Genomic DNA, 26,399 nt, shown 5'->3' on the forward strand with positions numbered 1-26,399 from the left:
AAGTCATGTGATATAGTTTGTGGTTATTTTCCTTAGATTTGAGGTTTACATTTAGTTTTAAATATCCGTGTACGCGCTTCACGAGCAGGTCATCTTATAACCACAGCAACAAACCACGGTGGAATAAAATAACGATTTTATTTCTTATTTTCAAACCCTTAAGATTATGAAAACCAAAAATGCAGTGAAACCTTTTAACACAAAGAAGTTTAGTAAGTTCTCATTTTATTTATTTGATTGAAAGTGCATATCTTGTAGCCATGTTGTGTACATCAATCCTTGTTCTTGCTTCACTAAAAAACAAAAGGCTGATATATACCTGTGACTTTTCTCTAAATGAACCGTAACTCCAGAGGTCACATAAAAACCACACAAATAACATCAGCAGTCAAATGTGATTGAAAGGTTTGGAGGTTTGTCTCAAAATAAGCCTTTAAACTGATTTTGTACCCTCTGGAAGTTGTGCTAACCCCCATCTTTGCCCTTACAAAGTTCCCATTTACATTCTAATGTAGGAATAAACTGCCTTCATGTTACAACTCTGCTGCAACAAACCACTGCAGACCTTTGCTTAGTCCGATTACATTATTAAATGTCAACAGTCATACTGCTGAAGTAATCTGGAAATCCACTAGCATTATGATTTGGCTAGCAACAATATTAGCATGGGGTAGAGTGGCTGTAGCTCAGGTGTTAGAGCAGTTCATCTGCTAATTGGAAGGTTGGTAGTTTGATCCCAAAATTGTGAGGTACGTAAGTCAAAATTTCAATTTACTAAATCAAAATTTTGAGTTAAGTCAAATTTTTAAACCCACGACACCAATGTAAGGTAGCATGGAAAAATCATTAAGGACTCATTTTTTTAAATATTAAAAAATAAAATGTAATAATTATCACATTATTCTTTTTCTGCTAATTTCTGTTCACGTATCTTCTGTTCCAGCCATGGATGTTTATATGAAACATTGCTCAATGTATGAACAAGTGAGTCAAAGGCTCTTCTGCAGACAGTTTTTTCTACACCTGAGACTCTATTATATCAGAGGGAGGGTATACCCTTATATGGTCATCTCAGAAGCTCCAGCCAGCTTCTGTTTACAAGGGGCAGCCAATTAGAAAGCAGCAGTTTTAAAGTCACTGCAGCAAAAACAGTTTGTCTGAGACAGAGGAGACCCAGCGTGAGATGACCCAAACTTAATTATGAAGTACAGAGAATGGAAACCAGGAGAAAAGCAAACATTAAAATCTATATTTAATGAAGAACATTAGAAAGAGAAATGTCACAGTTTCCTTTGATTTTCTTAAAATGCTTATGTTAATTTTCAAACAACATTAAAAAGTGTCTGGACCCCATTTGGCAGCATCAGTTTTACGTTCACAGTCAAACAAGTCAAAAAGTCGGACACAGAAAATCCGGCTGGTTCATTTGCAGATCTTCTGACCTGCAGCACCAAATAATAAGCTGGTCTACAAACACGAGGAGACCCTGCGAGTCATCGACGCTCAGAGCAGCACACATCAGTATCATCTGTTTCTCAAATAGGGCGAGAACTCCTCCTCTTCCTCTTCAGTTAGCGTGTCCGTGCTGTTGCCTTCACATCTGCTCGCAGTGCGGTCTGTGTGTGTCGGGAATACTTGAGGTGTCAGGTGATCTGATTCAGTTTGTGAGTCTGTGGCAGGTAAACCCTCCAGGCTGGACTCTTTCAAAAAGCCTGTGACGTCCTCCTCATCTCCATCGCGTGCAGCCATTGAGGCGAGGGTGACTGAGAACAGGTTGACATTGCCGGAGATGTCCCGCACCTCCTTGTCCTCTTTGGACTTCGTCACCTCCTCGTCCTGACTTTGTCCCCAGACTCCACTTCGACTCCTCTCTTTCACCAAACAGAGCTGCGCTCCCTCCACCTCCGTCTCCACCTGGCCTTCGTCAGACTCTGCAGGCAGCGCCGTTACTTTCACCTTAGCAAATAACCTTGAGCTTCCAGCGTCCAGTGCTGCCGTTGGCTCGCTGTTCGTTGACATGTTGCCAGACAGCTCCTCACAGCAGCAGCTCTCCCCCGAGGAGAGATCCACTGCTCTGTTCACATAGTTGCCATCATCGTCGTCCTCTGAGACATCGTCAATGTTGGCAGAAGGTGATGTTGTGTGATTGTTATGCTCCCCGGTCTCCGAGGTAACTGAGATGGGATCTGGGACGGTGGGCTGCGGGGCCAGGACGTAGCCTTTGGTTAGAGCCGTCTACAAAGAGAAGAGAAAGAAGCTCTGAGAAGGAGGAACAGAGGCAAACTCTGCTGAAGATGTCTATCATCGAGTCACAGCTGTGTCTAAGTATGCAGGACAAACACATCAGCCAAAGCTGTTTTCTGGGGACAGTCACTGTGATCTGTTAGCTGTTTGACAACTACTCTTTCAAGGATCTAGAGATGGTCTAGAGATGCTTTTTGAGTAAAGGTTTAACTACAGCCAGCTTGAAGGCCTGTGGTACATAGCCGATTATTAGAGATAGGTTGATCATATTTAAGACTGAAGCAAGATATACACAGAGCAGCAGGGCAAAACAGAAGTCGTTTTCAGCTCAGCTGACTCATTTGCTTAACCTTTGAAGGACTTTGGTCCTTCTGTGGAAATGCAAATCACAATATGCTGGAGGAGCTTTACGACTGTGGAGCTTCAAAGCGTTTGAACTTTGTCCTCTGAGAGACGCTCATGGATGAAATGAAGGCGATGTTCAACTTCACAGCAGAAATAAACACATCATTATAAAATCTCTCAAACCACAGGTGTTAGAGTGCACATGAAACTGGATTTCTTACAATTAGAGCTCTGGGCACAGTTTCCTTCAGTTTACAAATGACTCCCGTGTAGAAGAGGAGGAGCAGGCAGCTCGTGACGATGAAGATGGCAACCATCGGGACGCCGATGACCAAACCTAAAGTGAGGCCTGCAGACACACAGACACACATTATTCCATGCAGACGACCGTCTGAACCAGCCGAAGTACAGCGGAGGGGTGTGGTTTGTGGCTGTGCTGTGGGAGGGATGGGTGGAGCAGGTGGCTGGGGGAGGAGTCCCACTGGCGAGAGGGGCAGCCCTGGCATGTGTTAGTAATTACTCCCTCTGCATATTTACACAGATAAGGAGGCAGATGAATTGTGGCAGCTCATTATGCTCTGATTCAGCAACAACGCCCGCCTTACCGGCTGCACATCAGCTCACCTCTCTGCTGGTCCACCGCCGTGGTGAAGGTGCACTTCCAGGCAGACGGCTCATGGTTGTTTAGTTCTCTGGTGTTGAGCTTCACCTCTATGCAGTACTCCGCCCCTTTCTTTAAGTTTTCAAGGATAAAACTTTTATTTTCTGTTTCCAGCGTCTGCAAGTCAAAGAAGGAGGAAACGTGTCATTAAAATCACATCTGGGATTTGTCCACGACCCACTGGTGTGATCCTCAGCATCGTTTTCTCCTCTGACCTCTACGCGGCCATGAAGACACCTTTGGAGGCCTGACCAGGTGTGCAACACCTGCTCTGACAGGTGACTCTCAAAGTCAAAGTCTCCTCATGTCAATCAACCCGACACCTGCTTTTAGGCAGAAGCCTGCTGTGATTGGCTGCATTTCCATTTTTATATCGTATATGTACTGTATGCGTTTTACAGCCGCGCCTGGACACCAGTCAGCGACCGCTGGCTCAGGGACAGGATGGCGAGAGGTTGCTGACCGGCCTGTAGGCCCATGTGACTGAAGCCTCAAACAGGTTTAAAGGAACTCTAGAATGAAGACTTTCACCAGCTGAGGTCTAAATCTATCCTATCGGGCAGTGGCTGAAGCAAAAACTCGGGTGTGGGAGGAGTTCGGAGAGGCCATGGAAAAAGCCTTTCGGACTGCCTCGAAGACATTCTGGCAAACCGTCAGGTATCAGGCGTCTCTACCTGCACTGTGTATAGTGCTGGCGGAGCGCTGCTGACGTCGACTGAGAAAATTGTCAGGCGGTGGAAGGAATACTTCGAAGACCTCCTTAATCCCACTGACACGTCTTCCAAGGAGGAAGCAGAGTCTGGGGATGAGGGGAATGACCCGCCAATTTCCGGAGGCGAGGTCACTGAGGCAGTTAAACAACTCCTTGGTGGCAGAGCCCCTGGTGTTGAGGATCAGCACCTCCAAATCTGAGGCCATGGTTCTCAGCCGGAAAAGGGTGGAGTGCCCACTCTGGGTCGGGGATGAGTTCCTGCCCCAAGTGGAGGAGTTCAAGTATCTCGGGGTCTTGTTCGCAAGTGATGGGAGAAGGGAGCCGGAGATCGACAGACGGCGGCTGCAGTGATGCGGACGCTGCACCGGTCCGTCGTGGTGAAGAGGGAGCTGAGTGTAAAAGCGAAGCTCTCAATTTACCGGTCGATCTACGTCCCTACCCTCACCTATGGCCACGAGCTGTGGGTAGTGATACGGATACAAGCGGCGGATACAAGCGGCAGAAATGAGCTTCCTCCGAAGGGTGGCTGGCCTCTCCCTTAGAGATAGGGTGAGAAGTTCGGCCATCTGGGAGGGGCTCAGAGTAGAGCCGCTGCTGCTCCACATCGAAAGGAGCCAGTTGAGGTGGTTCGGGCATCTGACAAGGATGCCTCCTGGGCGCCTGCCGGGGTTGGTGTTCTGGGCATGTCCTACCGGGAGGAGGCCCCGGGGCAGACCCAGGACACGCTGGAGAGATTATATCTCTCGGCTGGCCTGGGAACGCCTTGGTGTTCCCCCGGATAAGCTGGAGGAGGTGGCTGGGGAGAGGGAGGTCTGGGCTTCTCTGCTTAGGCTGCTGCCCCCGCGACCCGGCCCCAGATAAAGCGGATGAAGATGGATGGATGGATGGATGGAGGTCTAAATCTGCACGTTGATGTTGAGATGAAATGGATGTCTTACCCCAATTTCTCCATCGGTTCCGATCCGAAATGAGACTCTGAAACTGGCTCCGTAATATTGCTGGATACTGGGAAAGTTTGGCAGGTCATCGGGCCAAGGCAGTGAAATGTTGATCTGGATGTAGTTTTCATATCCGACCAGTGAGACCTCTGGAGGACCTAATTTAGCTTGTAAACAGAAGAAAACACGCGGTCACCTTTTGGTAAAGATTCAACCAGTCCAGAGATTTTAGTTCAATCAAAGCCTGATCTGGATTATGGGACACACTTAAATCCAAATGCACCAGTGTGAAACCCAGAAGACGCTCATGCTGACGTACTTTCTTTGTAAGGGACAAAATCTATTTTTCCGGACTCTGGAGACCAGGTTTGGTTGAAGAACGCTTTGACGTGCAGGTAATACTGGGACTCCCACTCTGGTAGCATCAGTGGCATCGATGTTCCAGATGTTAGGTTGCATTGGGGCTGCGTTGGTATGTTGCATTGCTGTTCCCACTCATTCCATTCCTCACTGAACAATGACAAACAGAACATTTTAGATCAGAAGGACAAAAACAGTAAAAGAAACATTTGCTTTGTGTTACGACTGTTTGCTCAAACAGCGACGATGAGCTGTTCATGTCTCGAATCCAGCTGGTCCTAGATTCAAACGAAAGCTGATTTCTGATTGGACGTTTACTGTCAGGTTACCATTCATGAATAAGAGAGGAGTTTAGATGTTAATTAAAAAGCTCAGAAGTCTGCTGCTTTGCTCAGACGCAGCTTTTCAAACCTAAGCCGTGCTGTCGAGGCTGTGACCTTTAACCTTGCTGAGGCCTGTAGACGTGTTTCCAGATAAAAGATGATGCATTCAGGGTGCTTAAGACGGGAATATGACACAACGCCAATATTTCAGAGCTAAAACAGGACAAGTGAACGCACCATGTGTCACAGGTTTTATCCCCTCTGATAGCTCGTTCAGATCCTGATGGAAACCCATCTGAGGCCTGAAGCTGGCTCACCTGAGGCCAGCACACCGGCTCTGAAGACTCAGTGAAACCTGAAAATCATTTCTAAGACATGCAGGAAGGCAGCCGGATGCTGCTGCGTTTTAGCTGTAAGACAATAAAGACTCGTTGGACCCACAGGCTGTGGTTTGGTGACGAGGACGCTGTATGAGGAAGAACACAGTTTCTGAACTAGCTGAAAAACACGAAGCCACGAGCAGTTTCAGTGTATTCATGTTAAACCTTGCAAACATAAAGCGAACCCTCACGATGAGTGCTGAAACTGAAACGGCGTCAGAGCCATCCCAGCTGCTCTCTGTGAACAAACCGCCCAGGAGAGAGAAAGCACCCCGCCCAGGCAGATATTCCACCAAAGAAGAAGAAGGAGCCAGTGAAGCTGACTGAAAACGTGAGCAGATTAAAGGTCGCGGTTCACCAGCAGGAGATCATCACCACAGCAACGCGGCCCAAACAAAGTCAAACAGTGTAGAAAAACGTGAAAAATGATGGAAATGCAACAGATTTGGTGATCGGTACAAATGTTAGAAGATTCATTCAAATATGAAGGACGTGTACAAACGTGGGGCAGTCTCCATGGTTACATATCAGCTGATGGTTTCCTACAAACATGTTCACAGAGATATCAGCTGTGAGAACTCCCACTGTCAGTGTGTGAGTCGTCCCTGCACACACACTAATATCTGTTATTGATAATATTAGAATATTAAAGGCGAGCTCTGTGTCGGACACGTCGCCCCTCGGAGTACTCAGTACCCTTAAAGTAGCTCTCAGGGCAAAGAGGTTGGTGACCCTGGTCTGAAGAGGTCCCCACAAACCTCAGCCCGCCGCTCTGCTTTCACTTCCTGTTTCATCTCCACGCACTCCAAAATAACCACGATCTGTGTGCTAGAACATCTTTGTGTGTAACTAACTTTGTATAGCTGCATAATTACAATATAATTAAAAATGAAATTATTCTGTTGTTTCATTTCTTTCTTTGATCTGAAGAAAAGTGCAGACAAACTTGTGTGAGTTACAAAATAAAACAGGAAATCTATTTTTGAATCGTTCTTTTGGTAAAAAAGAAGAAGCAACAGTGGAATTTCCCAGCAGGCTATGGGGGGACTTTTACCCTCCTTTAGAAAAAATATCGTGTTCTGAACTTCGACAGGAAGCATCTGACAAAAACACGCAGCTGATGCAACACTTTTATTTACAGGTGTTTAATCCTGTCCTTTATCTCAGGTGTGTGTGTGTGTGTGTGTGTGTGTGTGTGTGTGTGTGTGTGTGTGTGTGTGTGTTAATAAAAGCCTGGAGTCACAGCTGAGCTTGAACTTGATCCTTCAAGCGTCTGAACTTTGCGTTTCTACATCACCCACAGAGCTCAGAGGTTTTTTGGGGTTTGATGTGAGCACCATCGTCTTCATGTTACCAGGCTGAGAGTGACAGGACGTGAGGACAGACGGCGGACAAATTACCTCACAAAGACCCCGTACTCTGTCCCAGGGGGCGTGTTGTCGCCGGGCTTCCACCGAAGGACGTGGCGGAAGTTCAGAGAGTCGACAGAAAGGTTAACAGGTGCGGGAGGCGGATGAGCGAGCTCTGCGAGAGGAAGAAAAGAGAAAATATGTGAGGCAATCTGCTGAGTCACGAGGATCCAAAGTATACTTGTTGTAAAGGCTCACCTTTTAGCACATTCACTTCACCAGATGCACCTTGTTTCTTTTCCTCACCTTTGATTGGGTGTGGTGCTTGGCCTTAATTGCACTCACCTGTCACTCGGCATATAAGGACTGCACTCACCTACCCCTCACTCTTTCTTCACTCCCACATGGGGCAGCAGCTGAGAGAGAGAGCAGTCCATGTGTGTCTTTCTTTCCTTTACCCGTTATACAATAAAACGACAAAACCTATAAATGATTGATGACTGCTTATTCTCACTCTAATCGGATGAGCCCATGATTACTTAAACCCTGAACCTTCCTTCCTCCAAAACAATACCTGACAGGTATCAGCCTGTGTGTGGGTGGGGCAGGACGGTATTTGAACTAGGGCCGCCACAAACGATTGTTTTGATAGTCAACTAGTCACCGATTATTTTTGCGATTAGTCGACTAATCAGATCATCATCCATTGGACGTAAAACGTACAGCTTATTGCACCAGCAGCATCTGCTCTTATATAACTATCATTAGCTTACAGCTTTAAGTGTTTGAGGTCTGTGCTAACTAAAAATAAAGACAAGATGATAGTTTGTTAAACTTTAATGAAATCTGCAGATTGTTTCGGTGAAGTTTAATAAACTCCTTATTTATTATCCCATTGAGATTAAAAACCTCTTTTTCAAGGGAGACCTGGCCAAGATAGGCAGCAGCAGATGTCTCACAGTTACAGAAATTACTCAAACACAGGCAGCAACAACACACATGCAACAATAAGTGAAAGAATACAAATAAAATAAAAAATAAAATTCAATAAAATTCAAATAAAAAAGTCAGTTAAAATGACAATCAATCTAATTGAAACAGTTACATGTTATGGACTTGGCCTCAAGGATTCGTAGTTTATAACAGGACACCGGAGTATATTCTCGAGCATCTCACACTTCTGATAATCAGCTGTCTGCTTGACATTTATTCAGCTGTGTAAAAACTACAACTTTAATCTCAGCCAAACCGATTTACTCAGGAACAAAAAAAATACAAAAAAAAAGCCAAACAATAACATTTTAAGTTATCTAAGTGACTTATATATCATGTTTAACCTGAGTAGCGAAAGACGGCGGTGGGTTTGAAAACGATCTGCCGGGAGTCCGGTGTTCTCACGGCTCTAGTGACCTAGCCCCCGGCTAGCTATCGAGCTAGTGGGTAACAGACGTCTCCGAAAACGTCGGAGCGCTTTTGAAAATATGTGGTGTCCTGATAAACTGAGCAGATATTTGAGGTTTACACAGCTACATTCTCGCCTGAAAATATGTTAAACGTTTATTTTGTGACCCAGAAAGAATAATAAGAGTAACATTAAAACTAACTAGCTGCCGCCATTGTTGGAAACTGAGCTGGGCTGCGCTATGAATTCTGGGACACAGCTGCTTCTTTTTCGGGGTTTAACGGTAGCTGGCATCCTTGAACATGCAGTGCTGCCATCTTCTGTTTCAGTCCGTTATTACACTCTTAAATCCTGCCACTTATTCCTGCGTCTTTCAGGATCTTACAAAGCTTCAAACGACGCGTCGACTATTAAATTAGTCGTCGACGATTTTGATAGTCGACGTAATCGTGACTAGTCGACTAATCGTGGCAGCCCTAATTTGAACACCTGACTGCTTTTACATGACTCACCTGAGTGCAGCAGCAAGCTGAGGCAGAGCAGCAGAGGCAGACAGGCCATCGTCACAGGTGGGCAGGATTCATCGTCACGTCTGCAAACGCGCTGAGAGCCAGGAAGCACCACGCGGTCCAGCTGCAGCGAAACATCATCTACATTTACATCTCATCGACGAGACGATTGTAATGTTTCGGATTGTTTCAGTTCGAGAAAAGATTTTCAGTCAATTAAACATAAACTCAGTTAGTTGCCCAACTGCAGCCGCTTCATCCTGAAGACAGAAAACCCCCACCATCAGACAGCGGTGACAAAAACCCCTTTTCACAGGAAGAGAGCAGGGAAACAGGATGAAACACTAAAAAGACAACATTTAGTGACGCACTGCAAACGGCGAGAGAGGGGAGAGGACGCTCAGAGAGAGACAGACTCTCAGACTTGTGGGCAACATCGTCAACATGTTGCATCAAGCATGAATGATGACATCACAGCAAGTCTGGCCCCTTCTCTCCTCTTCCTCCTCTGCCGCTGAGCCCAGCCCTGCTGCCTCAGCACTAGGGCTGGGCCATATTATACCGTTCACGGTAATAGCGGTATAATGTTAGGCAACGATAGGAAAATGAAATATAGCGATAGAATATGAGTAAAACGCGCATGCGCAGTGACTTTGTTTTCATACGCACATGGCGGATTGTTGAGTGAAACAGATGAACCAGAATTGGTTTGTAAAAATGGTGCAACTTCAGTGATGTGGAACTGGTTTGGTGTTTGTCCGTCAGATACACGACAAAGCACATTTTTTTGCAGAACATGCAAGCGGCCGTTGTTATTGTCGTATTTGTCGGACTAAGATGCCCTTAAATCTGGGAGTAATCTGGGTCCTAAACTCCGTATACTTCAGGTCAAACGAACACTGCAGCATCACTGAGCGTTAAAAACTGTCTAAATTATTTCATCTTTAATAAAACGATCAGCATTGCTGCTTTACCAGGTGTAACTATGAAGTTTAACTTCCAGGCATCCATGAAAACAAAAGTTATTACATTTAACGGAGTTAGAAGTTAGCAGGAAGTTAGCTCGCTAGCTTCCACCTAAACATGATATAGCATGTCCTGACTGAGAGATTTCTGAAAAAATTCAAACGTACAGCTCTGCTATCACTTCCAACATAAATGAAGACAGGAAACTAAACAGCAGTGACGTTTGTAGGGTTACTGAAGTTGGGCTAGCTGCTATATAATGATGTGCTACGTGACCGCTAGCTACACAGCTATGTTAGCATAGCATAAACACAGTGAAGCTGGAAGATGAACGCTAACTTTTTTCCACTCGATAAAAGTTAACGTGAGGGTTCCTGATGGTTAGAGACAAATGCAATCGCATGGCAGGATGCTGTAAACGGACCAAACTTCAGTCAGGAGAACAACTGAGATAATCCATCCACAATACGAGGTTAGTCATTAATATACTGCAGCAACATGGGAATAGAGCAGCTGCCAGAGAATTCAACATTAATGAATCAATGGTACAGAAGTGGAGGAAGCAAGAAGAATGAGTTTAATAAAGTTTGATTTATCTGACTGCTTTGTTTCGCTTAATGTGCCTTATAATCCTTATGGTACGAAAAATGCGTACTGCACACTGCAGTTTAATGTTGCAAAGCACCTCTTTTTAACTTCAGTGGATATTATACATGGTTATGCTCAGGATATGTCAGCCCATTTCTACTGGAAATGCCTTTTGGTTAAACTTTCAGCAAGGAATTTGCATTTGCACTGTTACATTTTTATAAAGCTTTAATGTACATAAAAACCAGCTTCTTGTTTAAGTGAAAATAAATGGAAGGTTGTCTTTTTGCGCTAGTAATGTTGTGGAGTTGTATTTTGTCTCGCATCAATTATATCGTCAGTTATATCGTTATCGCAAATTTTCAAATATATATCGTGATAAATATTTGTGGCAATATCGCCCTGCTGTACTCAGCACTCTCACATCCTCCCACGTGCATCACTTCTACCACATTATTAGAAACCAGAGTTAAAGCTTGAAGGTGAACTTTTTACTCAGTGTTCACGAGATGGCAGCTGCAGAAAAAACTGACGTTCTTTTACAAAAACAGGAGCCGTGCAGACTGACTGGAAACACGCTCAGGACCCCGAGTCTGGTCCAGAGGCTGGGAGCCTCAGCACCGCTGTGAAAGTCTCCCAGTTCCTGTTTTCAGTGAAAACATCACGATGAGGACGGTTCATGAGCGTGAAACACCAGGACATCAAAGGTTTACTGTATGGTGTTTGAAAAACCACACGTGAAAAACACACAACTAGGGCTGCTCGATTATGGCAAAAATGATAATCACGATTATTTTCACTGAAATTGAGATCTCGATTATTTGACGATATTTATTTAACCCTTTAAGACCTACTATAGAACCAAGTCCACCAGAGCTTATATTAATTTTTTACATGTTGTAGTGCCATTTATGGGAGCATTTCAAGTTGCTATACAACTGTTATAGCCCATATTTTAATAATATGTATGCATTAAGTCCATAGTAACTACATTAATTGCAAAAAAGTGCAATAAACTACAAAAAACAAATTGAAAATCGTTTTTGGTTTTTTTACATATATTTCTACTTGGAGAAATTTAAGAGGTTTATCCCTCAAAACTTTAAATACAATAAAGTTGCAAAAAATAGTTTACAACAGGAAATTTATTTTGAGTGTCTTCATAGTTTTATTTTGGAGATACAGCAATTTTTATACACTGCAGGAAAAACGAAAAAACAATCCTATGATGCAAATTTGCAAAGAAAACAGCAGGTGCATCAAAATAAACTATTTCCAGCAGTGCAATTCGAGTTCTAAGCATCCCAGCAACTATTCAGAAAAGTCAAACATGACCAGTATAGGCTTTAAGGCCTACAAGTAAAAAACTACATTTCCGCGAAAATGACGTCACTTCCGGTTTTGGCCAGGAAATGGCGGACATGTGATAGTTCGCGCTGACGTCTGTTTCACGGTGGGAAGTGTTAAGAACAGCTGATCGGCGAAGCCTGTTTCTGGAATATTATGCTTTTGTTCCTGCAAGCGCTTTTTATGCAATTTTTGCAAAGCTTTTTGTGGAAGGAAACCGTGACCGAGGACAAGCTGATGGCATCAGATGTAAGTACAACTCCTCCGGTTTCTTATGGTAAATGGCCTGTATTTATATAGCGCTTTACACATCCAGTCATCCACACATTCACACACTGGTGATGGCAGCTACATTGTAGCCACAGCCACCCTGGGGCGCACTGACAGAGGCGAGGCTGCCGGACACTGGCGCCACCGGGCCCTCTGACCACCACCAGTAGGCAACGGGTGAAGTGTCTTGCCCAAGGACACAACGACCGAGACTGTCCGAGCCGGGGCTCGAACCGGCAACCTTCCGATTACAAGGGGAACTCCCAACTCTTGAGCCACGATCGCCCATATGCAAAACAAATTATTGTGCTAGCTTACGCGGTTCCGGTTCTACAGGGATTTAAAAATAGTTACACAAAACGGAGCGTGCTGCTCTGACCGGCTTTAAAGGGTTAACAATGACTTTAAAAAATAATATAACATAGTGTGCAACACCACTGAAGTTTTTTTTTACCTCTCTTTTCAACCAACGGCAGTCACTCTCCTCTCCAAATAACTCCTGCTTAGCTTTCCGAGCTTCCCTCGGGTCCTCTTAATCAGCGGTCTCCAACCTTTTTTGCGCCACGACCGGTTTATGCCCGACAATATTTTTACGGACCGGCCTTTAAGGTGTCGCGGATAAACGAGGGAGGGGCTAATAATCGGCTCACTCATTTTTAATGATCGTTGAAAGTCCAGATCGTAATCGTGATTAAAATTCGATTAATTGAGCAGCCCTACTCACAACACAGTCAACAACAATAACAGTGACAATAGCGATAATCCATCATCTGGTGATCCTTGTCAGGGTCACAGGGGGCTGGAGCCTCCCAGTTACCCTGCACGCTGGACTGGTTGCCAGTCTGAGACAGACCAGACTGGACACAGACACGGGGAGAACACGCAAAGTCCACGCAGAAAGACCCGACAACAGCGCTAATCACCGCGCCACCGTGCTGCTAAACAACAACAATAATAATAATAACTGGACAGTCTCGTGCACTTAAGTCAATTCAATTTTATTTATATAGCGCCAAATCACAACAAAAGTCGCCTCAAGGCGCTGTTGTTGTGATTTGGCGCATTACAGTAGTTTTAGTCAGCGTGGTGTTTGTCAGAGTGACAGATCGTGATATAATAATCTGAGCCCACGGTGAAACCTGTCCACTCTCCCACGTTTAAAACAATAAAAGGCAAAACCAGATTAGTTTAATGAGCGCTTTGTTCAGAGGAACACAACACACAGTCTCAGTGACCACGGACACCCTGATTGACTTTCTGATCAGTCACTTATCCCTATTATCATTGTTATCATGATGATCATTGTTGTTGTTATCACTTCACGCGGCTGGTCGGTGTCCGCTCCACAGTCTGGCCCCTGCTCGCGTGTACTAGTCGGTAGTTAAACACCATAAACCGGCCCCAGAGTGCCCGCCGGTCACTGCTCCCTGCGGAACCGACACAGCCACACACAGACAGCGGTGTCGTGGACATGCTCGGCCGGCCTCGGTGGCCCTCTGCCCGGTCACTCACCTCCTGTCTGCCCGGAGCGGAGCTTCCACAGCCTCGGAGAAAGACGAGCAGCTCCCAGAAACTCTCCTTACACTGTGACGCAGACGGGCTCCTCTCAGCTCTCCACATCAAACCTACCACCGCTTCCTGCCACGCCCTTCAAAGTAAAAGCCTCCCGCACCAACACAGTTCTACACTGGTCTCCGTGGACTTTTTTTCCTTAAGCTGGATCTAGTTTTCTGTATCTTAATAATATGTTATTAAATTATTGTAATGTGATCGGGATGAACTGTGGACCTCTCACAGTAGGAACTGAGTGGTTAACATCACGCGTGGGCGTGTCAGAGTGCCAGGGTAGAATTTTTCCCTTGCGTCGGGAGCGCGCACTGATGAGTGTTTGTGGGTTACAGGAGAAAATGATGCATTAAAAGTTCTCACGCGGCGCATCATTTCCACACCGTGGCTCATATTTATTTGTATCCTGTAACTTTACTGTTTAAAGAGCCAACGCCGCTAATATTTCAGCAGTAATACGTCTTTATAAGAAGTGTTTGTGAACTAAATCTAAAAACGACAGATAGTGTTCATCCGTGATTCGGACAGCCCTGTGCGCGCTCCCGACGCAGGGGAAACAAATCGTCTGGGGATACCAACCCTGGCACCACACCGGCGATCCAGCTGGATGGAAAGGCTGTTATGTTCGGGGGTGAGGAGGGGAGGATGGGTGCCGTGTTTAGGTAGGGACTCCAGACCCCGCCGGATCAGCTGCTGTCTCTGGGATCCCGTCGCGCATGCATATAGTTTAATAGTTTAATAGTTTAATTATTTATATAGCACATTTAATTACAACAGGAGCGTTTACCAAAGTGCTGTACCAGAATACAACATACATAATAAAACAACTTAGAGTATTAAAAGCAAACACCAAATATGAATTAACAAACAACTCTCATGCTGTATTAAAAGCCAGTAAATAAAAATGTGTTTTAAGATAAGATTTAAAAAGATTGACAGTATGAGCCTGTCTGATGTGTAGGGGTAAATTACTCCACAGCTTAGGCGCTACGACTGCAAATGCTCGATCACCTCCATGAACCAGCCTCGACCTTGGTACAGCTAAAAGCAAAAGATCACTTGATCTAAGAGATCTAAGGGGGGTATAAGTCTGCAAGAGGTCAGACAAATACCCGGGAGCCTGTCCATTCAGGGCTTTGTAACAACAATAAAATTTTAAAATTAATTCTGAAGCGGACAGGGAGCCAATGAAGGGAGGCAAGTACCGGGGAAATGTGTTCACATCTTTTAGTACGTGTCAGAAGACGAGCTGCAGCATTCTGGACCAACTGCAGCCTTGAACAAGCATCCTATAAAGGATGCTTGTTCAGGGGAAAGGTTGGGGGTGTGGGGGTGTGTGTGGGGTCTATAAGTTCGGTATTTTAATGTCGGGGAAGCTGGGAGGAGGTGGCTGGGAGGTGTAGTCGCAGTTGGGGTTGTCAGTGTGCAGTGTCGTTAATTTGCAGTGGGTGGATCCTGTGCTGTGGTTTATACTGGCGTGGACAGATGCGGCCTCGCTCGGGTAAAAAAAAATCGTAGATCTTTTACTGAAGTTCACGAACTTTTCCGGTAAAACAGAAGATTCCGTAGAATTTCTCTACTATTTACGGACATTCCTTCAACTCTAAAACGGAAAATTCCGTTTCTTCACAATAAAATTTGTATGAATAGAAAAACTGAAAGTCGTGTTTATCATTTACAGACACTGGTTTTCACTGTAACTCATTAAATTAATTTCTTTATATCTTTACACTTCGATACAGTTACAACCTTTTACACCATCTGCTCAAAAATTCGTAAATTAAAACTTCATGAACAAAATAACTGACAGACATCAAAATGTGAAGATTTGTATTTCCCTTGAAGTCACTTTGTCCTCATGTAAACGCGTTCATGCACATTCACGTGTTTTCTTCCTACAGGACACCTGACCAACAAACATGTAATAGTATTTGTACAGTAACAGTATCCAGAGTACTTTAGGTTCGAATCACTGCTGCGGTTGTTTGGCTCAGCCAAACACGCGTGGTTCACATCCATGTGTGTCCACTCATGAGAAGGACACACACGTAGTCCTGCATTCACTTCATCAATGAATCCGAGTGAACGTTTGTCCTGCATTAACTCTGTGGGGTCTTCACCTTACAGTAACACGTGTGTTTGTTCACTGATGCTATATGAATAAAAGGGAACTACAGGTGTTCCTGAAACGTGTCTTTGTTAGAACAGGACGGATGGATGAGCACAGCCCTCTCAGCGCAGGGCTGACACCACTTTGCCCCTTATAAGAAATACAACACAAATTTATTAGGACAGGTTACTAAACCAGGCTTACAGGTAAAAGGACATTTACTGAGCGGATCGTGTCAGCTGTTGCTTCCTTTCACCCGCTGTGTGAAAACAAAGCCCTGGGCTCCCTCTGCTGGTTCGTTAGTTGAGGACAGGCAGCAGAAAGCGCAGGAGGACCCAGTGCTCTTACGTTGAAGTTCTTCCGCTTCCTGTCTCGCTGCTATTGCGCTTCCCAAACGTCACTCGGTGGTTTCCAGGCTGTTGTTCGGGGGGCCGCCGCTGGAGGGCGCTGTGGGAGTTTATTAGTTAGGAGTTTTTTAAACGCTTTTATTTCTGTGAACTTTGAAAAGCTGCAGAGCTGTGAGGAAATGTCTCAGCGACTCGCTTTAATAAAGTTTTTAGCAGAGGTGTGGACTCGAGTCAGACTTGAGTCATTAATTTTATGACTTTAGACTTGACTTGGACTTTTACACCAATGACCTGGGACTTGAATCGGACTTGAACCGGTTTACTTGAAAAGACTTGATATTTCACCCCAAATATAAAATTTAACATGCATATTATATAGAAAGTGTGCACCATTAATTCAATTCATTGATTCATTTATTCAAACCACACTCCGTATGTATGTGTGCGTGAGCTGTAGCACAGCCGATCAAATTAACCAGATTTAAAAAAAAAAAAAAAAAAAAAAAAAACCGCTCAAAAATGCTGCAAGGAGTTATTTTTTTCAGGTACATAAACTATGAAGTAGTCAACAAAAAACTGAAATGCAATATGCAAAACATGCAAGAAGAGAATCACAGACAGAGATGGAACAACTTCCAACTTTCTCCGACAGTTGAAGTTGCATAAAGAACGTAGGTGGTGCTTCTCTCTTGCTACGATGAGATCATGACTTCATCTAACAAGCAAATCTTGTCCAGGCTACGTTGGTGATACAGTTTTTTTAATGTGTATGATACTTTTGTCATGCGATTTTAAAGCCGGTCCTACAAGCGCATCCAAGAATAACATGCAGCTTATCTCAGAACTGTCGGTGAAAATTATTCTTGGAGCTAGGTTTAATTGAGCTGCATTTTATAGAGGTGCAATTTCACAATTTGTGTATATTTTCTAAGTTCACTATTTTGTCATGTGTTGAGAAAAACACAGATTTTAAAATTACATGGTCTAATATTTACATTTAGCATAACTGCAACATGCTTTTTTCATTTTTTTTTTTTTTTTAAAGACTCGAAAGGACTTGAAATTCAAAGTTTCAGACTTGTTACTTTACTCGGACTTTTACACCAGTGACTTGAGACTCGACTCTGACTTGCCTGACATTACTTGAGACTTGACTTGTGACTTGAGGATAAAGACTTGAGACTTACTTGAGACTTGCAAAACAATGACTTGGTCCCACCTCTGGTATTTAGAATCAAAGCCTGTTGGTCTGACTGTGACTGTTGTTTATTACTGTTGGTGTGAAGTGCAGGCATGAAGCTGTAACAAAGTCAACATCACAACACTTTTTCAAACTTTATTGTCAGACTACACAAAGCTTCCACATGATGACGTGTTTATGACATTCACTCCAAATTATATACAAATCAAAGGTGCCGAGCCGTTTCCAAATACACAACCTGCTCCTTAAACACACAAGTCATCACGAAGCCTGCAACAAGCGTGCAAATCATCCGAAAGCAAAACACGTTCCCTGATGCAGAGTTAAGGTGCTGGAACAGAGACCAGGAGAGGAAACGGAGACAGGACGAGGGAGTGACGTCAAACCCAAAAACCCCGCTGAGCTCATTTTCACCCATTTTGTGGTGGAAAGTTCCAGACTCTGACTTTCAGTGCCAGTCCTCTGTGAACTGCCTGAAAACCATTATGGAGGTGTGTTACAGCCCAGTTTAGCAGATGGGAAGAGCTGTGGAAAAATCCCAGTGTGTCAGAGCGCTGCACGCTGGAAATGTGAGCTGCTCTGTTTGCGTTTGCCACAGCAGATGGCGTTCACAGACAGACTTCTGCCTGTTGCATAACTACAAGTGTTTGTGCTCAGGAAGAGCAGGAGGAGCCTGACAGTCACCGAGGAGGGCAAACTCACCCAGCGGTTCTCCTTGTTCCTGACTGGGTAAACTTGAAAACACAGACTGTATATAAAGATGGACAGCATGGCAATCGCCCTCTGGTGGCAGGTTGGGGCAAAAGTTATAAACCCCGCCCCCTCCAAATCAAAGTGATCTTAAACATTTTCTTCTCATGAGCAGTGCTTCTTAAATTTAGGTTTTCACCACTAACCAGGTGACGTCAGCTGTTGGACAGGCCTAGAGACCGGACAGGTCGGCCCGGAAAAACAAGGATTCACCAGCTGGATGGAGAAGCACTAAACCTCCCTGTGACCGCTTCCAGCAACCAGGTGGAGAATTCACATTTTTCCTTAACAATCGGAGGTTTCCGTGCAGTCGCTGACTGTCTGATAAATGCTAAGTGTAAATGATGTAAGCATGAAAATCAAGTGCAGAGACCCTCTGATGAAGTCAGACACTCACAGGCTGAGCATCTTTCATGTTACATGGAGAAAAATCAAGCGGACCGTGTGTCACTGCTGCTGGGTTTGTTTGCTGATGGGGCGTGCAGCCCTGACCCCTCCCTGACTTCACACCACATGATCTATAATTATGTCATAAAAGCTGCTCATATGAGACCAGATCCCAAAGCCTGCAAGACTCTGGGTGCTTATCAGAGTCTGCTGTCAGGACGGCTAACCACGAGTCATTGGTCACTGCTGAGGCATTTAACTAACCAATAGGCGGAGAGGTCATGAATAATGTGCGCTTACATCAAGCCTGAACGTCAGTGTTTATCTGCACGTTCGTTTTTCTGGAAAAGGATTAGCGGTTTAAATGTCTACACTTTCAACTGAAGTTCCACGTACAACCACTAGAGGGCTGCAAACAGCCAGAAAATAAAGAAGAACGTTTGTTTTGGTCATTTAGGGGGTGCTTCAAACAGCAACAGCCCATCAAAGGTTTATATGGACTGTTACAGTATAAGAAATGATAAATGTATCTTTATAGCTTATGGTTTAACTCAGGAGTAGCTTTCAGTTCTGCCTTTGACCACCAGAGTGTGAGGAACTACCAGGACATTAGCAAACATGCACTGATTTGCCTGACATCCTCTGTCGTGTGGCTGCAGCACAGCGACACCTGCAGAGCCAAAACTGAACTGTTTCAGAACAGAGAAACTCCAGGAAACTGAACCCTCTGTTCACATCAAATGTTTGTGCATGAGATCAAACCCAGTTTAAGAAAAAGGGCTAATCCCTCCACCCGGCCTTGATTAAGTCGAACGTGCTAGCTTGGACTCTGGCCATGTGTGTGCACTTTGTAGCTGTCCTGCTGTGAATGAGAATTAGAACCTGGAAGCGAATCAAAGCATTTCTGACGCACATCATTTTGGACTCTAAGATTGGTGTTTGTAAAAGTGAGCCGTGCTCTGTGCACGTTTTAAAAGTTTCTGTTTGCGGGAACATTTCCTCACACAGAGGCGCTGAGCAGCGTGCAAAGTCCCGCCGTGTAATTAAGCATAGAGGCCAGCGTGTGCTGGGCGTGGACCTGAACTCTGACTCTCTGCTCTGAATCCTCACTGCATGGGTTTAACACACACACACACGCGCGCACATGTTACAGGCCCCACTATGATGGGCGCGTAGCCAGATTACGATCCTGTAAAACAGGAGAGAAAGTGAACACAGGAGACACGCTGCCGTTCGCCTGGTCAGTCTTGCCAGAATGGAAAACTTACGGCAGCTATGCACCCAACTCAGTTCCCAAAGCACGCTGCTGCCCCCTACTGTCCAAAGTGTTATACACTCTCCTGGCAACAGGGAACTTACATGACATTGTGGATTTAAATTACACCAATAAACCAGCAAAATAAAACATGCATAATAATCTCCATATATCACAACACTTAACTCACAATTGTGACCACATTTCTGTGTGGATCACATGCTCCCAAACAAAAAAAGATGGCTCCAGACATTTCAAGAAAAATACACAGAAAGTTCACACTTCTTAACACTTTAACTCGCTCACCTAGAAACAGTTCTTGATCTTCGTATTTCAGAGCGAAGGTATTTTGTCAGTGTGTGTATCAATATGGGTTTGTGTATGGCACGACAGTGCAGGGGAATGGTTGGTATCAGAATCAGAAAGGGTTTTATTGCCAAATGTTGAGCAGGTTTACAACATTAGGAAATTGCTGCAGTGCTTCAGTGCAAACATACTGTCATAAATTGCGCTTAAATAGACATGAAAAAATAAAAGTAAGATGGGATGTAGTGTGTATGGGATGTAGTGTGGCACAGCGAGGGGTGGCATTCCCCAGACTGGCAGGGCCTGTACTGTACAAAGTCCAGCGGGGTTAAGTGACCCGTGTGCTCGGTAAGATGGCTGGCCCAGGGACTCGTATGTGAGAACCCGAGGGGGTTTCCTGCCCCTGGCGGATCTCCTCACTTTGGCTTCCTGAGAAGTCAGCGGTCGAGCCTCATCACCCTCAGCCATTGTCTCTGGACACTCCTCCGCATCAAGGTGTTCTGGATCAGCAACAGAGCAGTCTGCAGTTTGGTTTTCACCTTGTTCTTGTTCAACTTCTCTTTCAGGAGAAGTGCCTCTGGGTTGCTCTGCCATATCACCTCCTGACTGTGGCATGTATATTTGTTTTCCAGGGACATTCTGGGCTCCTTCAATATTTCTCTGGGACTGACGCATTGGTCTCAGATTCTTTGTTTGGCGTTGAGCCTGTGGTGATACTCTGAGCCAGTACTGCACTCTGGGTGCTTCACTGTCTGAGTTTTCCGAGTTGCTGCTTTCGGGCGTCTCCATCCCGTCATGTCCCACAGCAGGGTCACTCCTTTTCCTTCGAGCCCCTCTGGATGGCAATGGCCCCCTCTGCAGGTCAGGTAAGTCCACAGGTAGATTATTTACCAGGTGTAGAAGGTTTCTGTGAAGTATGCGGGTTTTAGCACCACCTGCCTCAGAGCATACTTTGTAAATGGGACTGTCACCCACTTGTTCCTTGACGACATACACAGTTTGCTCCCAGTAGGGTCTCAATTTTCCAGGTCCTCCCCTCTCACTCATATTACGGACTAGGACCCTGTCACCAGACTGGAGAGTGACTGTGTTCTGTATGTGACGATCATAATACTTCTTACCCCTTGCACTGGAGTACTGGCTGTTCTCAGCTGCAATACGGTAAGCCTCCTTCATCCGTGACGCCCACTTTTTGGCATAACTCTGAGGTGTTTCAGATTGATCTCTGGTTAACAGGCCAAAAATTTGGTCTACTGGGAGGTGGGGGTGCCGACCAAACATGAGGTAGTGGGGTGAAAAGCCTGTGGCCTCATGCCTGGTACAGTTGTAGGCATGCACTATCTGGGGTAGGTGCTCCTTCCAGTTGCTCTTCGCCCTCTCCTCCAGCATCCTTAGCATTTGGAGCAACGTCCTGTTAAATCACTCGGCTGGGTTGCCCTGTGGATGATATGGTGTCGTCCTCGAGTGAGCAACCCCAGCCAGGTGTCGTAGGGCCATGAACAGGTCATTTTCAAATTCTCTGCCCTGGTCATGGTGTAGCCGCCTTGGAAATCCAAACCTGGGGATGAAGTCATTGAATATCTTCTCCGCCGCTGTCCTTCCCGACTTGTTTTTCATGGGGTAGGCCTGAGCAAACCTGGTGAAGTGGTCGATGACTACTAAGATGTACTCGTAGCCCCCCCTACTGGCTTCCAGGTGCATATAGTCCACAGACACCAGTTCAAGCGACGCAGAAGTGGAGATTGATCCCATCGGGGCTCTGATCTGTTTGACCGGCTTCTTTTTCTTAATGCAGGGGCATTTCCATAGTGCTTCACAGTCAATAAAAACATGAGACAGTTAAAACAAACAATAAAAGAGGACAACAAACAATAGGTAACAACGCAACAAGCTAAAACAGCCAACTAGACAGAATCAAAAGCCAAAGTAAAAAAATAAGTTTTAAGACGTAATTTAAAAGACTGGATAGACTCGGCAGTGCGAATATGAACGGGGAGGTTATTCCAGAGTCTGGGTGCCACGGATGCAAAGGCCCGGTCGCCTCTCGACTTCATTCGAGTCCTAGGTTGTGCTAGGAGCCTGTGGTTGGACGATCTAAGTGCCCTGTTGGGATTGTATGAATGGAGTAAATCAGAAATATAACTGGGCGCTAAATTATTCAAAATATTAAAAGTGAACAAAAGAATTTTAAAATCTATACGATATTTAACAGGGAGCCAATGTAATTTGGCTAAAATTGGAGTTATGTGTTCATGAATTCTTGTACCTGTTAAAAGACGCGCAGCTGCATTTTGAATTAACTGAAGCCGGCAAAGAGAGGAGTGTTGGAGGCCCGAGTAGAGGGAGTTACAGTCGTCCAATCTGGATGTAATAAATGCGTGGATAAGCTTTTCAAGGTCCTTTAAAGGAAGGAAAGGCTTTGCTTTGGAAATCTGACGCAACTGGTAAAAGCTGTTTTTTACCACAGTGGACACCTGTTTCTCGAGTTTAAAAGAGCCCTCCAGGAACACTCCGAGGTTTCTTACAGTGGACGAAAGATGGCTAGCGAGAGGGCCTAGGGCATCAACTAACTGGTCTAGCGGAGTGTGACTACCAAAGACTATGATTTCGGTCTTATTCTCGTTCAATGTAAGAAAATTATGTGATAACCAAATTTTAACTTCATGCAAACAGTTGAACAGAGGTTGCAAAGAAGCAGACACATCGGATTTCAAAGGTAAATAAATCTGGATATCATCGGCATAACAGTGAAAGGAGATGTTGTATTTACTAAAAATTAATCCCAAGGGCAACATGTACAAAGAGAAAAGAGCAGGACCGAGCGCGGACCCTTGAGGCACACCACAATAAATAGGAGCAGAAGCCGAGGAGTGTTGCCCCATAGCAACAGAGAACGACCTCTCTGAGAGATAGGATTTAAACCAAGATAAAACCGAACCTTTGAGACCAACAACATGTGAATGACCCTCTCTGCCCCAAAATGACCCAGGTCATCATGAAGATGTTTCAGCACTAGGGGGTGATATTGTGTTGGAAGCACAAGCTGTCTCCGCTGTCCTGCCGTGCGATACAGTAGCTGGTTTTCGATATTGAGCTTTCCCCACTCGTGCATCAACTTCCTCACAGGGCCACTGGCTCTCCTTCTGTCGTCATTCGTTATTACTGTTTTTGTTTCTTTCAGTTTGATCAGTTCGCTGATAACAGGATCCCCCCTTTGTGATGTCACCAGATCACTGTGACAGACTGTAAATGGTGATCCGTTCACAGGTGGCTCCGGGCATGTTAAGCTCAAGGCAGCAACATATGCAACGTCCTCTGTCTTTGCTGACTCACAACCCTCCCAGGCAGCATGGACAGCGTCTCCCGTGAGCTCTTCCGTACACTTTGTGAGATAGGTGTCGATGTCAAGTGGAAACCGGGAGAATGTGTCCGCATCTATGTTCACCTTCCCCGGCGTGTACTTGACATCGAACCGGAAATCTGCCAGCTCACCCACCCAGTGGTGGCCCACCGCATTAAGCTTTGCAGTGCTCAGCACATAGGTGAGGGGATTATTGTCCGTATAGACTGTGAAATGGGGTGCATAAAACAGGTAATCCCTGAATTTCTCACATACCGCCCACTTAAGGGCGAGGAACTCCAGTTTCCCTGAGTGCAAGTTATAATTTTTCTCAGCAGGGGACAGAGTTCTCGAGCCATAAGCGATGACCCTCATTCTTCCACCCTGGCACTGATACAACACAGCACCTAGTCCCTCCTTAGAGACATCTGTGTGGAGTACAAACGGGAGTTCAAAGTCTGGATACGCCAACACGGGTGGGGGCGACAGAGTGTCTATCAGCTGCTCTAGTATCCTCTGGTGCTCATCTGTCCACACGATGGGTGTCTTTGATGGCAGCTGGGCCCCCTTTCCCTTCGTGAGCTTTCCACTTGCTACTGCTGGGGCGGTCTTCACATTCAGCAGCTTGTAGATTGGCTTAGCGATGCTAGAGAAGTTTTGGATGTACATTCTGTAATAGCTCAGGAACCCAAGCAGCTTCCTCACCTCACCCACTGTATTGGGTGTTTTCTCTTGCAGCATCAAGAGACGCATCAGTGTCTTTTGGGTCAATCCTGACACCATCAGCTGAGACCAGCCTCCCCACATACCTGACCTCCTGCCGGAACAGCTCACATTTTGTGGGCCGAAGCTTGACACCATGGGCTTTTAGAGACCTCAGGACCTGACATACTCCCTCGACATGCTCGTCAAAAGATTTTGCGTAGCAGAGGATGTCGTCGAGATAAGGGATGCAGCAGCTATCACGCAGGGAATCTAACATCTCCTGCCATGCTGCGTTGAAAAGCGGCTGGGGCATTGGAGAGCCCAAATGGGATCCTCACCCATTCATAGGGACCCCAAGGAGTGATGAATGCTGTCATGTGTCTGGATCCCTCTGCCATGTAGCCCTGGTGATAGGCTTTGCCTTGATCCAGGATAGTGAACCAGCTGTGGCCTCCTAGTGTGTCTATGAGGTCCTGGATGCGAGGCAGTGGGTGGCGGTCTGGTACAGTCTTTTGATTTAAAAGCCTGTAAGTGATACATAATCTCAATGTTCCATCTTTTTTTCTGACACACACGACAGGTGCTGCGTGCGGTGACTTTGACTTAACTATCCACCCTTTGGCAAGCAGATCTTGGATGTATTCTTTAACCTCTTTGTAGAGGGGTTTGGGCACTGCAGCATAGGTTTGCTGTACTGGGATGTTGTCCTTTAAATTTATGGACATTTGCAGGCTTGGAATACACCCTATGTCTTCGTCATCACAAGCAAAAGCTCCTGACTCCTCGTATAGCATTTGTTTCACCTTTCTCTGTTGCTCATCACTTAGGTGACTAACATCCACTGGCAGGTGCCACAGTGTAGTAGGGGGCAGGTCACTCATGGAGCTTGGTGGCGGGTCAGTGTTGCCCCGGGCTTAACTGTGCTTGCTGCTTGGGCTGCCTGTTCCTATTACTCCATCAATGGCTTCAATGGTGCCTAGGACCGTGGAGCTGGGCAGGACCACCGTCTCGGTAGAGTGGTTGGAAACTGGTACCTTCACGAAGGGTCTCTCATCCTGCTGGATTGCCAATAGCCCTTCACCTATACTCAGTGGCAACAGTGGTGTGTCATCTAGGTTAGGTTCAAACAGCACGAGTGGGCTAGAGCCACTAATGTCTAAAGATACTCCACACCTAATATACACTACTTGACCAGGATTAATAGTGGCACCTTTCCTGCCCACCTTTACAGTCGCATTCTGTTCTACTTTTGGTTTGGTCTGTATGAAGCTTACAATAGACTCTGCCTTTGCACTGTTGATCTCTAGGGCACCAGTCAGCAAGGCAAGGCAAGGCAAGGCAAGGCAAGGCAAGGCAAGGCAAGGCAAGGCAAGGCAAGGCAAGGCAAGGCAAGGCAAGTTTATTTGTATAGCACAATTCAACAACAAGGTGATTCAAAGTGCTTTACAGAGACATTAGAAACAAGAACAAATAAAAAGCATGATTTAAAATTGAATAAAACAAGCAAATAAACTAACTAACTAATTAACAAACAAACAAACAAACAAACAAACAAACAAACAAACAAACAAACAAACAAACAAACAACAGTATATAAAATCAAAACAGATAAAATCAGAACAGTAGATAAAATCAGTAGTTAGTGTAAGTTTTGAAATTTAAGCTTAAAGTGTGGATTTGGTGCTTTATTCAAATGCAGCTGAGAACAGGTGAGTCTTCAACCTGGATTTAAATAAACTGAGTGTTTCAGCTGATCTGAGGCTTTCTGGGAGTTTGTTCCAGATATAAGGAGCATAAAAGCTGAATGCAGCTTCTCCGTGTCTGGTTCTGACTCTGGGAACTGATAAAAGACCGGATCCAGATGACCTGAGGGATCTGGATGGTTCATACTGGGTCAGGAGGTCATTGATGTATTTTGGTCCTAAACCATTCAGAGCTTTATAGGCCAGCATCAGAACTTTAAAGTCTATCCTCTGACGGACAGGCAGCCAGTGTAAAGACCTCAGAGCTGGACTGATGTGGTCCACTTTTTTGGTCT

General features: G+C 45.2%; 1 protein-coding gene across 2 annotated transcripts; it reads right to left on the reverse strand.

The window, feature by feature from the left end:
• Positions 1-1,234: 1,234 nt before the first annotated feature.
• LOC308410176 (uncharacterized protein) lies at positions 1,235-14,125 on the reverse strand. 2 transcript variants are annotated; one of them, XM_080903341.1, is made up of 8 exons: positions 13,907-14,125; positions 9,227-9,347; positions 7,364-7,487; positions 5,220-5,410; positions 4,901-5,067; positions 3,214-3,367; positions 2,811-2,938; positions 1,235-2,235 (listed from the first exon to the last, which is right to left on the reverse strand). In XM_080903341.1, exons 1-8 carry the CDS (start codon positions 14,012-14,014, stop codon positions 1,525-1,527), a joined length of 1,704 nt encoding a protein of 567 aa, XP_080759467.1. In that variant the 5' UTR covers positions 14,015-14,125; the 3' UTR covers positions 1,235-1,524. The 2 variants fall into 2 exon arrangements, with proteins under 2 accessions (XP_080759467.1, XP_080759468.1); XM_080903342.1 differs by lacking the exon at positions 13,907-14,125 and adding an exon at positions 12,849-13,318.
• Between the last annotated feature and the right edge of the window lie 12,274 nt (positions 14,126-26,399).

This window comes from Rhamphochromis sp. 'chilingali' (genome assembly GCF_963969265.1).
Source record: "Rhamphochromis sp. 'chilingali' genome assembly, chromosome: 14".
NCBI lineage: Eukaryota > Metazoa > Chordata > Actinopteri > Cichliformes > Cichlidae > Rhamphochromis > Rhamphochromis sp. 'chilingali'.

Bases quoted from the DNA above. Each gene is read 5' to 3' on its own strand.
- LOC308410176 (XM_080903341.1), bottom strand. From the start codon at position 14,014: ATGTGGAGAGCTGAGAGGAGCCCGTCTGCGTCACAGTGTAAGGAGAGT. The intron at 9,348-13,906 runs GTGAGTGACCGG...GTTTCGCTGCAG, and splicing joins CCGCTCCGGGCAGACAGGAG to CTGGACCGCGTGGTGCTTCC. The intron at 2,236-2,810 runs GTAAGAAATCCA...TTCTCTTTGTAG, and splicing joins CTGTGCCCAGAGCTCTAATT to ACGGCTCTAACCAAAGGCTA.